Raw genomic sequence first — 14433 nt, 5'->3', positions numbered from 1 at the left:
TACATTTTATATTGTCTGCTGTGATGGGGGTGGCTTACGGTGCTTCCAATAAACAAGAACAAAAATGAGTTAGAGCAAGACAGCAGCAAACATACCGAGGGTAATCTGAATTCACTTCTTCCCCATTATACTTTGTATTGCCTTAGCTGGCGTTCTGCAACAGCAAACTCAAATTCTCACAGAAGAATTTAATCCTCCAACCAAATCAGAGGGGTTTATATCAGTATCTGAGCTTTAGAATCTTTATGTCACCATCTACTGTCAATTTACGCTCCCTGTGTTCCATACAAATACAGGAGAAAATGAAATCCATAGAACCCAAAGGGTAACAGTCAAACCTGAATTTGATTGCATGTTTTTAAACTGCTGTTATTTAAATGTACTGAGTTTTAAAATAACACCCAGCTAAAACTGTGAGAGGAGGAAAGCAGCTTGCTGTTTCTGTAGTGACAGAATAAAAGGTACTCATGTGGAAAAAGACAGCCAGAGATTTCACCCAGCTGTCTGCTTTTGAAGCTGTGCTAATGGCCTCTGAGTCCTCAGAAAGTCATGAAGGAGCTTGGAAGTAGGATATATCTCTAATTCTGCTACTAGAAGTCAGGGTAAAGTTACAGGGAACTGAACTGACAGTCTAGTTTGTTGTGTGCTCCTCTTTCCATGTCCCTCTTCCCATCCATTCCCTCTCATGTGACAGCTCAATGAACTTTCCAGCAGAAAATTATCCCTCTTTTTGCTAGGCTTTTTTTCTGCTGGATTAATGACCTCAACTGCCTCACCACGAATGTAGCAAGTATCAGAACAAGAGGCAGAGTATGTGGCTGGGAGTAGGAGGGAGGGGAATAAAGTTCGCAGGCTGAGTAAGAGTAAAGTTAACTGTTAGATCTAATACTTCCTTATACTTTAGTCAGTGTGGTTTTATCACAATGACAGGAGCGCCTGATCAGGCCTCTGGACACATAAATTGACAGATTAAGTCCTTATGACACAGATAAAATACATAAACATTTTTCAAAGATACTTGTTAGTTTTGTGTTGTCAGAAACAAAGTTCTTTTGGCTTAATTCCTTTTAAAATGGAACTCTTTTGTATCCTTCAGGCAAACCCTCAAATTTCATGTTCATTGGAGTTCTTGCTTCTTCTGTTGTGCCATCCAATCCATCTAAGTCTCTGTTCCTTCTTCTGACCTCAATAGAGATAGTAGCAGCATGATCATGATTTGGTTTGTTCCTTCATCCCTTCCTGATTTCTAGCATTCTTTTCATTTTTTTTAATCTCTGCTGAGTGCATGGTATGATCCAACATGCCCTTGCACAGTGGTAAACAAAGCCAGAGCCTCCAACAGTACATGTATGTAAAGCTGAGATGATGAGGCACTGTTGAAGTTCTGAATGGTGAAAATGGCAGGTGAAATCGGCATAGACAAATGTAAAATGATACATGAGAAGGAAATAAGTGGTGGGGAGCAGTACTTGCTTAGTAGTGCCAACAAACTTTGCTGCTGTGCTACAAATCCTGTATTCCAGGTTATTTCTAATTTATTGGACAGTGCAGGCCCATGGACAGGTGCTGCCACCATAAAAATTGGCCTTACTCTTACCTTCTAGATTTTTAACCATTGTTTATGCTGTGGCAGTTTCTTTAGTTCTTTTAAAGACTTTTTGATAAAGGACCTTGCTGACTTACTTTCTGAGAGTGGGTAGAGTCTACTTGACAACTCATCTTTATGTAATTTTTACTACCTTACAAACCTAAAATTTATTTCTTCCATTTTAAAAAAAACATTGATTTTTCCCAGTAAGGATTGTATAACTGAGTACTTCATGGACTACAAAACAGCATAGAATGTGTTGTACCTTTAGTGTTTTTTGTGGTCTATGTTGATTTGTCATTTAAAGCTCAAAAAAGCACACCTCTGTGTTTTTTTTCAAATAAATCAAAAAATTAGAAAGAGCAAATCATTCTGCACTAGTTAATGCCTAACTTTGTCAACAAAAATTATGCACCAACCTTAAAAAAGGTAAATGACATTTAATTAACAGCTTTTACAAAACCCTAGAAACCGCACTATCCTGCATTTAGTAGGTGCTTGTAGGATAATGCTGTGATGTTACCAGTAGCTAAGGTTTGAGGCAAATCTTACATTTTTAGGAAACCCTTTAAAAACCGTATTGATAGGTATCAGTGAATTAAATGCTCCACTCTTGATTAATTGTCCCTTGAAAACACTTTAACACTTTTCATTTATTTTCAGCTATCCACTGTGCCCAAAAGAAGGAAACATAATTTTTCAAAAAATTACACTGTTTATTTTTGAAGTCTATCTTGTGTAATGTGAAATTCTGGATTTTCAACAGCTAATTGAAAAAGAGGCAGCTCTTTCAAAATAGTTAAACATTCAGCAGTTCCTCCTGAAGTGTCTTCCAGATCGCTAGTTCAAACTTTTTAATTTTTCAGTTCTTTAATACGTCAAATTAGAGAAAGTATCTAGACAAACTGTAATGAGCTAGAGGACTCCATTTAGTGTTACTTCTTCCTTTGTTAGCTTTGATAAATGTTATAGTTGTCATCAGCTTTTCTTCAAAATTCTTCTCAGACCATTTAAGCAACACAGGCTAGATATAGAGCATCAGAGGAGAACCATCTCCTAGAGTACAATTTCTGTAATAAACAGAATGCATTTGCTCTGTGTTAAGCAAAACTGTATTGTCACTACCTTTGTTTTGCCCTCGTGATGTATAGGGGAGGGGAATTATCTACTTAACACTCTTCTTCAGCAAATGCTGAATTATCTGTATTTTATACTCAGAAGGTATCATGGATTTCTCTGCAATTAAATCGTAACATATATTACTCTTAAGATTTTAGATGCCATAAACAAGGACTGTGGGATACCACTAAATCAGTTACAAGTAGATGGAGGAATGACCAATAACAAAGTTCTCATGCAACTCCAGTCAGACATTCTCTGTATTCCAGTAGGTAAGATGAAATTACAACTCCTATTTTCTTTTTAAAGCTGAAAACAATATTGGTTTGTAATGGGTAATGAGGGCAGACTGGATGGCTTGCTTTGTTGTTGTTGCTGGTCTTTTGCTGCTGCTTGAGGAAGTTGTGTTGTTTGCTGGGGGTTTTTGGGGGGGTAGTCAGAAAAAGTTTCTAGATCTTGCATCCAGTTTTGAGATTCACTTTCATAGAGTATCACTGACTTCCTTATTTTATTGAAATATTACAGCACTATAATGGTATTGAAGTTGTTATATCAATGTCTAAACATTTGACAGTTTTAAAATCAGTGAAATTAATGGTCTCCTGCAACATGTTGGCCCTGAGAATCTTGCTCAGAGATAAATCAGAACTTCACACCTCCACTGCTCATGTGGGGTGGGATGGTCTTCCATATCATCTGTGGAAGGCCAACAAGCTAGTCAGTACACTCTTAAGATGCCTCTTTTAAATAGAAATGCTTTTAATAACACAGTATCTAGAGCATGGGAACAAGACTGATAACTTAGCCAGTGATCACTGCTTTGAGGAGGGATGGAGAAGACAAAAAATAGTATATTGTTAACAGGAGTACTCTAGGGAAACATGGCTGAGGTCAGCAGCCCTGCACATGGTATGAAAGTGTGCAATTGCATAATTCTGTCTTGAAGGAAGTAGTGAGCTGAGATATTTCAAAGACTTGAATGACTGATAGGTGAAGTTAACTTCATAACCATGTGAATGGCAATAAAATGAGGTTTGCAGTTGGTAAACTTAAAGGAAACATATAGCAGTTCTACAAAATATGTATCATTCTAGATATATAAGTCTTTAGTTCTGATGTCATCAAGGTGACTTTCATTAAAAATCATCATGGCCACCTCTGTCATTTACTTCAGTAAAGCCATCAATGCCTGAAACAACAGCTCTAGGAGCTGCTATGGCAGCAGGAGCCGCGGAAGGAGTTGGAATTTGGAGTCTGAATCCTGGAGATTTGACAGCAGTGACATGTGAACGATTTGAACCACAGATCAACCCAGAAGGTAAAACACTTTCATATTGTCTAAGAAGTTGCAAACTTAATATTTAGTGTCCAACAAATTAGGGGTTTTCTTTGTTGCAGTCTCACATTGATATAAAAACTGCTATATATGAGTATCTTCACAAATGCTGAAGATCAGCTTCACAGTGTTTGGCTTAGAGAAAAGTGCATTTCACTTGCTGTTTTCTCCACTTATTGACTAGTAAGATTGGAAAATGATTAAAACAGCATAACTATAGGGGAATGTGTTTGGGGTTTTTTTTCTTCTTTTTGAAGGAAACTTGGCACTGGGCATTGCAGTTAGTAGCTTTTGATTTATAGCAAGTAAAATCAAAGAAATCTTGAAAGTTTTTCTGAGAAGGATGTCTGCTAAAGCTCCTATGCATTTGTGAGTTTTCACAGATGTAGGAAGGACAGACTGACTGTTTCGGGGGGGACTTTTGGCTTTAAAAAGCCTACATTAATTACCATTTTTTAGCTAACTGTCTTTTTCGTCAGTACTTAAGTGCTTCTAGAGATGGAAAGTATTTACTTGACATAATTAATCCATATGCGAGACAAATACATTTTTGTCTTAGCAATTCTTTCTTAACTTTTGGTACAGAATTTTGTCTTACTGTTTTGTGTATAAATACTGATATAATCCCTAGTTCAAAACAGTATTTTCAACACTGAAGGGCTTCTACATGAATAGCAATTGCTTCATATTATTCTACTTATAAATCTCCTTATTGGTGAGCAAGCAGAAAATTGATTTTAAAGTTTATTTCTCCTTACTGTGCATAACTCTGGAGTTTGGGGTTGGTCTGTTTTGGGTTGGTTTTTTTGGTATTCAAAACAGCATTTTATAATACTTGTTCTGTCCAGACAAATTATACTGTGCAAAAGAGTAGAAAGCTAATATTGTAGTCTTTGCTTAAATACTTGTAGTTGTATTCATATCCGTTGAGAGGTTTTTCTGTTTGCTGATTTCTCAATTTCAGAAAGTGAATTTCGCTATGCCAGATGGAAGAAAGCTGTGTTGAAATCTATGGGCTGGGAGACATCTGAAGCTCCTTCAAATGGTAAACCAGAAATTAATGCAGGTCAAGTATTAATAATTAGACAGTTAGCCTAGGTAGTTAATTTGGAGTTTGGTGACCTTTTCTGTTCATGCCATCTCTGGACTATTCCAATGATCTAAAAATTATTACTTAAAACCACTGTGGAAACAAAGTAGGAAAGTAGATAGATAGGTCTTCATCTTGAAAGGAGGACAGAAGCAGTATCTTGCAGGGCTCTAAAAACAGAGGACATGAAATCAAGGCTAACTTCTGGTTTTGCAGAATAGCGTTGGTTTACAAAAGTCTTACCTAGAAGAATAGATACAGCACAATTCTATGACAGTGCAGGGATTTCATAAACTTTCTTATACTATAACCTCATGTTGCAAAGGAGAAGAGTTTCATCCTGTGATTTTTCTTGCTATATCTTGCCTTTTTTATTTGCTATATAGGAAGGAGGGATTGATAGCCACATCAAAATCTGTTTGACCCACAAGAGCTAAGAACGAGCATTTATCTTGGAAGTAAAGAATTGCAGACTTATTGTTCACACACAGAAAATATACGAACACTTTTGAGAGACTGAACAAGATCTTTCTTGTGAAGTAGAGGGCTTTTTCATCCATCAAGTTTGAATTGCACAAAACCTGCAGTCTTCCATGATCTGTAATTTTATATTTCAGGATAAGTTTTTAGTCCTGAATTATCCTACAACACATCATTTATGGGCTTTATCTTCATTTCATTTTCTTTTGTTGAAAAAACTATTAGAATGAAAAGTATTAAGTAAAGAATCCTTGAAATGTAAACTCCCCCAACAATCCACAGTTGCAGCCCTCAGGCTGCGTGAAGTCTCTTACTTTATTATTACATTATATATATATATATATATATGTAAAGTATTGGCTTATTTTAGCCAAAGCTAAAATTTTCTTTTTACCATCTTATAAATTGATTTAACTATTTCCTTTCACATCATGGTTATACAAACAATTTCATCAAGGCTGTTTGGAAGGGAAATAGGTAACTTGGCATGAGTAATAAGATTCACTTCAGTATTGTCCACCATGATTTAGTAGCATTACATCTAACCAACCCTCTGTTATGTATCCTAAAATCCCAAGTGCTTGATGCTTATCCTACTTACATGTCTTTATCTCCTTTTGAAGGATACAAAATTCTGCCTTGCAGAATATAAAAATAGCTCTTGTTCTTCAGGTGATGTGAAAAAGGGTATGTTTATCAAAACATCCTCAGTGATTATCTGGTTTAACACTGTCAGGGAGGAAATGTTACTTTCCTTAGTTCTTGCTTTGAAACTTTGTCTTCCGCCTACTAGGAGTATTTTGAGATTGAAGAATACTAGAAATGGGCTCCACCTAGATAGTGCTACAGTGGAATTTGGATTTTACCTCTTATTTTGAGAGCCTGTTTAAAATTATTGTGGGGGTTATGCATAATCTTTTTTTAGTTTTTCTGCAAATGTCACTATATTTGTTACTTTTTGCTGTTCATATGATTTTAAAAATATATATTGCAATTTATATATATATTTCTCTTTTGATTTGCTTGACTGGAAACACCCTCCCCTGGATGACATCAGGTGACACTAGTATCTTCTGTAGTCTGCCTTTGGGGTTTTTTATTATGAGTAGCATGATAATGTTAATCGGAGCAAAGTACGTCTCAGGTTAGTTATTATTTGAACTAGATCACTTTAAAAGCTGTCTACACTAGTTTAAGTGTTGGGGTTTTTTGTATTCCATCTTGTTTATTTTTAGCAAAAATGACTGATGCTTTTTGTTGTCCATGCACACGAGTGTTTGAGGGTGTGAATTAAACATATGGTACCTAAGGGAACCAAGAGAATGCCATCTTGAATTCATCCTCACGTGCCATGAAATTCATAGTTGTTAGATGCACATGAAACCTTGAACTCTCCCTCCCTTTGTCTAGCTCTGCAGACTGTACACGATTTACAAAAGTGATACAGGTTTTGCATTGCCTGCATAACAGTGTGCATTGCAGTTAGAATAAGGTTCTGTCCTTTATCCTGTATTTCTTCTCATAATGTTTAAAATTATTTTGAGTCTCTTGTTTAAATAAAATGAAGACTTTTCTTCTGTTCCTGAAAGGCTTCATGTACCCCCTTCATTTTTCTGGTCCCCTTGGAACTATTGCATGGTTAGAAATCTTCATCTGCTAAATCTATAGAATATTCTTTTTGTACTTTGCTTTTGATGGATAAGTGAATTCGTTTTGTGTAAAGAGAAGAGACCCTAAAAGGCCTATCTGCAAAACTGGGGAAAGGGACTGTGTGCATATGCAATGAAGATGCATCTTCAACCTATTAATATATGTTTTATTTCAAAAGAAAGTTCTTGATCTGGGAGACAGTGTTAGTTACTTATGCCAGAAGTAAGACATTTCATTAAGATATTCTTACGGTAAGAAAAAGAAGTTTATATGGTGATGTCTTTTGGTCTTTTTGTTGTGTTTCATAATTTCATGTCAAAATATTTTACAGTATAGCCATTGTTGCTGCTTAGTAAGCTTTTTGGAGGAGATTGTTTAGTTTTCTTTCTTGGTTGTGGTTTTGGCGGGATGGGTGGGGGATGTTAATTAAACAGACAGTTGAGGACTCCAGCATGCTCCTGTGATGTGTTTGTATTTTGTTTCTAAGTATTCAGCCTGAATTAACTATTCAATTGTATTTTTACTTGCATGGAAGAGACTGTCTGAGCTTGTAGGAGAACTAAAATCAAACTAAACAAACGCTAGGCAAAAATGAAACTGAACAAATGGATTGACATTGATTTACTAACTCTGTAATGTATCTATCTGGGAAGGAGAACAATCTTTATTATGAAGAATAAAATAAAACCAGCTGTGAATAAGTGGGTAAATTTTTAACAAGCTAAACTAAGCAGCTTGAGTATTAATTACAGGTCAGGTTCTCACCACATAGAGGATACCTAAAATAATATGAAGAACACTGCTAAGTGGGTAGATAAGCAACTTAAATTCTGGGTTTATTGCTTTTTAAAAAACAACTAATCAGTAACCTGCATATAAATATCTAAACTTGCGCTGCTGGAACTGTTAACAAAAGGTGAGGTTTTTTCTCCGTTCCCTGAGCTTGTCATTGCCTTTCTGACCCACAGGTGAAAAACATACTCAGCTCACTCTGCCCTTCAGAACCCATTTTTGGCCTTGTTTTCAGATAACAGTAACTATTGGTATAGTTACCATTACTATATATATATATATATTTACTATATATACCAATATAGTTACTTTATATACCAATATATGGGCCTATTGTTTACTTGGTAAGCTTGGGAACAGGAGAAGTTGCAAGTAATTTCCAGCTCTTACTTGTTTTACGAATGATGTTGTCTAAAAAGGAATAGCGTCAGTGATGACCATGTACAAGTTGTATTGCTCAGCTGTGTGTTAGGGTAGAACATGATATATAGAATTTGTGTGGCTGATTGGAGCAGGGCTGCTTCCCCCTTAGACATTTACTCTGGTACAAATACCCTTTTGCTTTTAAAAGCTGGAACTAGCTGACCAGACTTTCCTTCTAATTCAATACAGGAGCTCCATTAATTAATTTGTTACATTTTATCTTTTAATGAAACACTGGAACTCCAACGCAGTCATCAGTATAGTAGGTTTGAGGATTGAATCTACTGAGGACTGAATTCATCCTTCATGTGCTGGAACAGCAGTAAGTCTTGCATGGCAGCAGTGCTGTTGTTGAGCATGTCTCTCTAGGGCAGGGCCATGATTTTACAAATACTGACATGCGAACGAAAAATCTGCTGTGGCAGAAGAGAGAACACTAACATGGCAAAAACCCATTTACAGAACCATTAAACTAACAGCCTTTTCATGCAGCACCTGATGACTGAGTATGAAAAACCGCTGTATTTTATGGTGTCATTTCATAATGTTATCAAAATTGAGTCAGTTACTTGTAGCTTATCTTCATTCTTCTTCTATCCCAGGGGAGAAAGGACCAGTATTTTGTTTTATTTCACTAGTCAAGTGAGTTGCGTGTAGTAGCTGGAGTCCCTATGCTAAGAGTCTGCTAAGTTTTTCACACTAGTTTTAGACGTGGGCATCTGAGGGATTTCAACATATTCTGTAGTTGGCTTTTTGTGGGGGTTGGGAGTTAACTGAAAGCAGTACTGTACTTTATCAGGCTCAAATTTAAGCAATTGCCTTTGCATGCTTAAATTGGCACCTCTGAAGTGAGGTGTAAGCAGGGGTTTGCTCTCTACAGGATCTTGTGTGACATCTGAAGTACTGGGGTATAAAGTTCTTTGACTTTATTCTCACAGAATAAGGGGTCAGTACTGATAGTAATACTATATTCTTCCTGCTTAAATATGCTTTAGGGGTTTTTTAAGATTCTGTTTTTCCTTATTAGTTTCTTGCGTTGTGAGTTACTGCCAAATTGCATACTAATTTACATACAGGTATCACTATTTCTGCAATAGTTGGTTGCAATAGTGTTTCCCAAATTTCTGAAACCTGAACTCGTATTCAGAAAAAAATTAATTTAGAGTACCTTTCGTCAATTCTGCTTGTTAAAAATTTACCCATCTTAATAGTGTGGTCTCTTCTCTCCTACTATATGCACATCCCACACACTTAACTGCTGGTTTATCTGGTGCCACAAGATATAACTAATTTATAATTGCAGTAATTGAAAACAAAATGTGTTTATACTCGGTTCCTCTAATAGCTCAGCTGTGTTACAGAATGTTATTAATGTTTCAGAGTAAATTCTATGTTACTAATGCATATTCTTTCTTATTTAAGGTACTGGTAAATGAGACTGCTTAGTGGACTCTCTGGATGCAACTGCTTTTTTTGTTTCGTTTTGTTTTGTGTCTGAAGAGATCCCACCACCAATGTGATTATACTACTTGTGTGACTAAATCCATTCACGAATCCGTCTGTTGGCAGCCCCTGAGTAACCTCCCAGTGGTACACTGAAACTTAAGTTTTCGACCCTTCATTACTCTGCTTCCTTCCCCATCAGCTCCTACTGCACTGGAGGCCTTTGTGTGGACTATTGCATATCATCCTCTAAAACTTCACAAGCCCTAGATTTGTTTGAGTGTTGGTATAACAAACCCCTGAAGCTTCTGAGGTAATGTCAGATGTTGAGCTATCCTTTTCAGGGGTTTCGTACTTTATACAACACCCTGCAGAAAGTTAATGATGTGCTATAGAACTTTGTAAGCATCTTACAATTCTTCCAGCTGCTGTGAATTACCTTTCATATGTCTGTGGTTGCCAAAGATGTTTTATTGTAGTGGCTGCTGGTCTGAAACACATTCAAGGGTACAAACCTTTTAAACACTAGCTCAAAGCCTGTTATCAGCAGCATGCATTGCCACTGGTTTGGCAACGAAGACGCTGCTGATACAGTCCACAGAGCACTCTTGAAATGATCAGTTACAAAGTTAGAAAGTTTGGGTTGGCCTCTGGCTGACGTAGTCAGTTTGCTGGTTGTATTTAAGACACTTAAGTTCCATAGCTATAAAGAGATACGAGTAACTAAATGTTTTGGCTAAGGCCATCTTTTATGTTCTTGTGCTTTTCTGTTAGTTTGGAAAGACAGATTTGATGCAGCATGCTGTTGACAGGACAGCTTCTTGGTCCTCAGCAGCTGATAACACTTAAAACTGCTCTGTACAGTGCACTTTTCTTGACCAATACTGCATATATTCTGTCATCCTGCTTAAGGATATTTTAGTCACTATTTGTTAAACTTTTGAAAGTTGAAGCTAACCTAGTTTTCCTTAAAGAGGGTCCACTCCAAATTAAGTATCAGTGCTTCAGTTCTTAATCTCATTTAGTATATCTCAGGGACCAAAATCTTCCACTGAGTTTTCATGTCCATAGTTCTAACAGCAAGTTGTTGCAAAATATACTGGGATAACCCAAAACCCTGACTTGGAAGAGTAAGCACTTGGCACCTGAAACGGGCCACTAGAGTCCACAGGCAATGTGTGTGACAGCTGAGTTGCGTCCACTTGGAAACTTCGTCTTCCGCAGGTGAAGGAGTGAGGCAATAATCTTATCTTCAGCTTTCCTCTTTGTACCAACAGTGTGACAAATGCCAGCCTTATTGGTTAGGTCAGAGAAAATGCATTCTTGTATAGCGTCATTCGAATGGTACAGAATGATAGCGAGGTGAAGTGTGGGAACGACATGGAGAATTTCAAAGATGTGTTTAAATGCACTAGGAGTTAAAGGGAGCGGTTTTTTGTGTGCGTTTGTTGTTAAAGTTCTTTTAAAATACAGTCTCTAACAAAGTTTGTTTTTCTTTGTTACATTATGATTAGAGGCTTAGTTTTTAAAAAGATGTTAAATATGTGTGTCTGAAGCAATGGATTGCACAGAAGTTCAGATCTGTACAATATATTTAATATCAAATGCATATTAATTGCCTTTTTATTATCAAGTGCAATGACCTTTGAAAATGTGACTTTTAATTAAGAAGTTAGAGAAGGAACATTTTTCGTCCGGTGGCTGCATGTATAAATTTAACAGAGGGGGTTCTTTTACACAGGTGAAAATATAACAACATCATTCAAATCCTGTATCTCCTGTAAATACTCGAAGGTGAGGTGTGGCAACTAAAATTTCTGGGGTTTCCAGTGTATTGGAGAGTTGAAAAAGAGTGAAAAATGAACATGAACCCATGAAAAAATCTTTACACTCAGAGCTGTGGCTGATCCCACCTGACCCCAGGGAACAGGAGTGACAGCAGCCTTTGCAGCACACAGGGTGAGGGCAAGCACACACCTCAAACACTGAACTTGTGAGTGTGTCTTCTTGCCAAAAAGTACTCAACCTGGGAACGATTAATGTTGAAGTGTTGCCTTTGCCAGTGATGTATTGGGGGGGGAAGGTAGCACATAGCAAGTAGGAGGGAGGTTTTTTGCTGCTTTTCTGATTTATCTTATACTGGGAAATGCAATTCCTATTACTTTTTCACTGAGTAAAATTCATTATTTTATTTTCAATTGCCGTTGCAAATATTTTTAAAGAATTTCACACTACTGTTAACTTTCTACCAACATAGTTGAAATATATTGTAAACTGTGTGTTGGCGGGGAGGGGACAAACTGTTGAAAGTTAGCTTTTTGTGAAGCTGTGATTTATTTTTTTCTATAAATTACCAGATTTATAAGTTCTTACTTGAGAAATGCGTTAACTTGGTATTAAAATACCATAAGTAAATTGATGTGAGCTGTCAGTTTTTTTCTTCTACATCACCTTTCAAACACATTTTCAGGAATCTTTTTTACATGAGTCATTGGTACACATTGACACTTATTTTATGATAGAGCACCCTCTGTAAGTATCACAGACACACACTTTAACTTGCTCAGCTACGCGGATCAAACACATGCAGCGCTGTGTTCTGCTTTTCAGTGGTATAATCAGTTTCAAGGTCTGAATCAGAAATTACATTTCCTCAAGTCCCTCCATACTCAAGAAAAAGCAGGAAAATGCAAGCAAAACAACAGGAAGGAACACAGTCGTAATACAGGTTTGATCCGAAGGTCTCAAACATGATTGCTTGGTGGCGCCAATACGCCAAAGGGGTTTTGGTCTTACACCTTTGTCTGGTAATTGCTGCAGATTAAAAAGCCACTATGAGTCGGGGGAAGAAATATTCCTGAAATAGGAAACATTGCTAGGCATGCTAGCCGGGAGCATAAGGTACTTCCATTATTTTAGGAAAGAAGCATGGGGGTATGTGTATATGTGGAGGGTACATTTATGGAGTGTGCCCGCCAGATTCCTGTTCTGTCTCTTTGTAGCTCCTGATTGTATTCTACACATCTAGTGCTGCATAATTTTACCAAGGCTATAGCCTTCACCTGTAGTCTTACAAAGTCTTCAGTCCCCTATATCACAATCAGTTGTGTGAGTCAGAAACAACACCACCCCCCACTGCCCACCCCCCAGCCCTTCCACCCCCCCCAAAAAAGCAGTTAAATAGCAGCACAGAAACCTTGGCTAGCATGTTGTTATTCCTCAATATCAGACTTCTCCCTCTGCTTGTGAGACTCTAGTGTCTTCCTTTCACATGGCAAACTTACAGCCATGCACAAAAGCACACTCAAATTTCATGATTCTTCAGGCTGGAATAGTATGAGATTAGAAGTTTACAATAAATTAGTAATTAATATCAGAAATGTATATGTATAAAGGATCTTTGTTCAATGAAAGCTAATACTATGTCTAGTCTATTATTGGAACTCTATACAAACAAGCTTCTTGACGTTCATATCGGCATGGAAGCCACAATCTTCCCATCTAAAGAATCCTGCATCTGTAGCTATTGGAGTGTCATCCCATCGCAAGCTGTAGCACAAGGCCAGTATGACTTTATAATTATTAATTACTGACTGGCATTTATGGAAGTAGTACGCGTCAGTCCTGGAGATAAGGACAGGCAAATGAGAAGCAGCCTTTGAAAGCTCGGAAATGGGACAGGAACATTGCTGGAATGATTTTCCTATGCTGTTGAGAGGGCCTTCCACAGGCAGGAGAAATGGGCTGACAGGAACCTCATGGAGTTTAACAAGGGGAAGTGCCGTGTCCTGCTGTTGGGAGGAACAACCCCTGTGGGGGCCAACCTGCTGGGAAACAGCTTTGCAGAAAAGGTCCTGGGGGTCCTGGTGGGCACCAAGTTGAACATGAGGCAGCAGTTGCAACAAAGGTGGCCAGCAGCACTTTGGGCTGCATCAGGCAGAGCATCACCAGCAGGCCAAGGGAGATGATACTTCCTCTCTGATCAGCCCTGGTGAGACACATCTGGAGTGCTGGGTCCAGCTCTGGGATCACCGGTATGAGAGAGACACAGGCATACCAGAGGGAGACCTGTGGTAATCAAAGATGGTTAAAGGACTCGAGCATCATATGGGAGAAGCTGAGAGATCTGGGACTGCTCAGCTTGGAGAGAGCTCAGATACAAATACCTGATGCAGAGGGTAAAGGCCATGGGGCCAGACCCTTCTCAGCAGTGCCTGGTGATGGTGAAAGACAATGGGCACAAACTGAAACACGGGAAATCCCATTCAAACAAAACAATTTTTTCACTCCACGGGTGGTCATGTATGGGAGCAGGTTGCTCATAAAGGCTGTGGAGCCTCCATCCTTCAGGATACTCAAACTCCTGACCTTGCTGACCACACTGAGCAGGGGTGTGCCTTCCTGCCTCTGCTGATCTGTGAGCCCGTGCTTAGGTCAGCCACAGCTTGTCTCCAGCGCAGGCTGAAGGCTTGGGCTAGATAATAACAAGGGCCAGGGAGAAGGCAACGCTAG

The 14433-nt window shown here is 38.1% G+C and overlaps 1 protein-coding gene across 2 annotated transcripts in view; it reads left to right on the top strand.

Moving 5' to 3' along the window:
- GK (glycerol kinase) overlaps positions 1–12340 on the top strand; it is a 36761-nt gene extending 24421 nt beyond the window's left edge. Inside the window, exons 16-20 of one of the 2 annotated variants that reach the window (XM_037377028.1) lie at positions 2859–2979; positions 3882–4025; positions 5008–5088; positions 6671–6757; positions 9901–12340. In XM_037377028.1, the coding sequence (XP_037232925.1) occupies positions 2859–2979; positions 3882–4025; positions 5008–5088; positions 6671–6757; positions 9901–9914 (447 nt within the window). In that variant the 3' untranslated portion in view covers positions 9915–12340. The remainder of the gene's footprint in view (positions 1–2858; positions 2980–3881; positions 4026–5007; positions 5089–6670; positions 6758–9900) is intronic. The other variant, XM_037377029.1, reaches the window with a different exon arrangement.
- The last annotated feature ends 2093 nt before the right edge of the window (positions 12341–14433 follow it).

This window comes from Falco rusticolus, chromosome 2, assembly GCF_015220075.1.
Source record: "Falco rusticolus isolate bFalRus1 chromosome 2, bFalRus1.pri, whole genome shotgun sequence".
In the NCBI taxonomy this organism is placed as follows: Eukaryota; Metazoa; Chordata; class Aves; order Falconiformes; family Falconidae; genus Falco; species Falco rusticolus.
This window is presented reverse-complemented; position numbering and strand designations above follow the sequence as displayed.